We start from the raw sequence: 2070 nt of genomic DNA, 5'->3' as shown, positions 1-2070 counted from the left end.
AGATATCCAGGAAGTATTTTACCATGTGGTATTTTTTTATTCCAAAGGATTAAGTAAGCTAACTAAGCAAGCTAAAGAAAATTGTTAATTACATGGCAAATGCTATTTACTGCCTTTCATCAATATCAGTTTTTTCTTTAAATCTCTAGCTATGAGCTGGGGAGAGTTCCGAGGGTAGGCTGCTTGCCTTTTGCACTGCTGACTCAGATTTGATCACTGGCACCCCATGGGGTCTCCCAAGCCCTTGAAAAAATGATCCCTGAGAACAGAGTCAGAAGTAAAACCTGAGCATTGCTTGGTGTAACCCACCTTGCCTTCACTCTCCCTAAAAAAGAAACTCATTTATCTCTAGTTAAAAGTCTCTGACCTACCCATTACATAAAGAGACATATTTTGTCAAATATAGGTTTGTGTAATAACTTGGATGAAAGTGATAGACAAAGAGCAAGAATATACACAGAATAACAAATAACTATTAAAAGTTCCATTAAATATTCAAGTACCTTAATATTTAATAAAATGAATTATTTTTGAAAAATTAACTAAATATTTTACTTTTCCTTAAAATACAGGAGACAATAATCACATTCATCTGGAAGCCAACAATTCATCATTCTGATCCTCTTCCTATCTTTCATTGGAGCCTTCAGGTTTTTAAGTAACTACATTTGGACTGGTTCTCAAAGAGACAACTGTTACAGGAATTATGACCCAAAGTTGCAATGAAAGTCACAGTGATTTTATCCTCCTGGGCTTCTCTAACAAGCCATATCTAGAGAAGATTTGTTTTTGGGTAACTCTATTTTTTTATTGTATGACTGTTACTGGAAATGTGGTTATAATTATCATCTCCTGGAAAGATCCTAAACTCCATTCCCCAATGTATTTCTTTCTTTCCAATCTTTCCCTTTTAGATTTCTGTTTTACTAGTAGCTGTGTTCCACAGATGTTAATTAATTTCTGGGGTCCTGAAAAGACCATCAGTTATGTCGGTTGTGCCATTCAACTCTTTGTTTTCTTGTGGCTTGGAGCCACTGAATGTGTCCTTCTTGTGGTCATGGCTGTTGACCGCTATGTGGCAGTGTGTCATCCTCTTCAATATAATGTTATCATGCACACAAAACTATGCCTGAACCTGTCCATCCTTGCATGGGGGATTGGCCTGGTTCAGTCTTTGATTCAGTCTCCTACTACCCTCCAGTTACCCTTCTGTGCCAGTAAAGAGATAGATGACATTGTGTGTGAAGTACCAGCACTGATTCAGATTTCTAGTGCAGATACCACTTACAATGAATTACAAATGTCCATATCCAGTATTGTTCTCCTAGTGGTGCCCTTGATGATAATTATTTGGTCCTATAGTTCTATTGCTAAGGCTGTTCTGAAAATAAAATCAACTGCAGGGCAGAAAAAAGCATTTGGCACTTGCAGTTCTCATCTTCTTGTAGTCTTTCTCTTCTATGGCACAGTCACGGCTGTATATCTTCAGCCCAAGAATAACTATACTCATGAAAATGGCAAATTTTTCACCCTTTTCTACACTGTTGTAACTCCAACTCTAAATCCACTTATCTACACGCTAAGGAACAAGGAGGTAAAGGGTGCACTAAGGAGACTGGCAAAGAGGATCTGAACAGCTAAAGAGCTTGGCATGCCTAAGAAAAGAAGATTATCTAATTCAAAAATCTCAAGATATACTACTAAATTCTAAAATGCAAGAGCTAATTTTTGCTCAAATATCTCAGTGCTGGCTATACATTCATCATTACTGAATGTATCAAGTGCTTATTTAGGCACATTGTAGTGTAGAAATACATATATTTATTAGTTACCATTCAAAGAATATAGTGCGAAGAAAATGAACACAAGCCTACAAAATAAAAAGCAAGAAAAATATTTTACATGTTTTTCTTTAATTACTTTTATTCTCCCCCTGTCTATTTTCCTCTAAGCTTAACTTTTATCTAGACCAAACAAAATTCCTAGAGACTTTTTAAAAATTATGCTTTAATATGATAAATTTTAGTTTTAAATTACTTGTGTCCTCTTGCTTCATTATGACTATTGTCA

The 2070-nt window shown here is 35.6% G+C and overlaps 1 protein-coding gene across 1 annotated transcript; it reads left to right on the top strand.

The window, feature by feature from the left end:
- Window positions 1–706: 706 nt before the first annotated feature.
- LOC101557655 (olfactory receptor 2H2-like) lies at window positions 707–1633 on the top strand. Its single transcript, XM_004619650.2, has one exon. The coding sequence runs from the start codon at window positions 707–709 to the stop codon at window positions 1631–1633; it is 927 nt and encodes a 308-aa protein (XP_004619707.2).
- The last annotated feature ends 437 nt before the right edge of the window (window positions 1634–2070 follow it).

Source organism: Sorex araneus, chromosome 2, assembly GCF_027595985.1.
Source record: "Sorex araneus isolate mSorAra2 chromosome 2, mSorAra2.pri, whole genome shotgun sequence".
Classification (NCBI taxonomy): Eukaryota; Metazoa; Chordata; class Mammalia; order Eulipotyphla; family Soricidae; genus Sorex; species Sorex araneus.
Note: the sequence above shows the minus strand (reverse complement) of the source record. Positions and strands in the feature narration are given on the sequence as shown.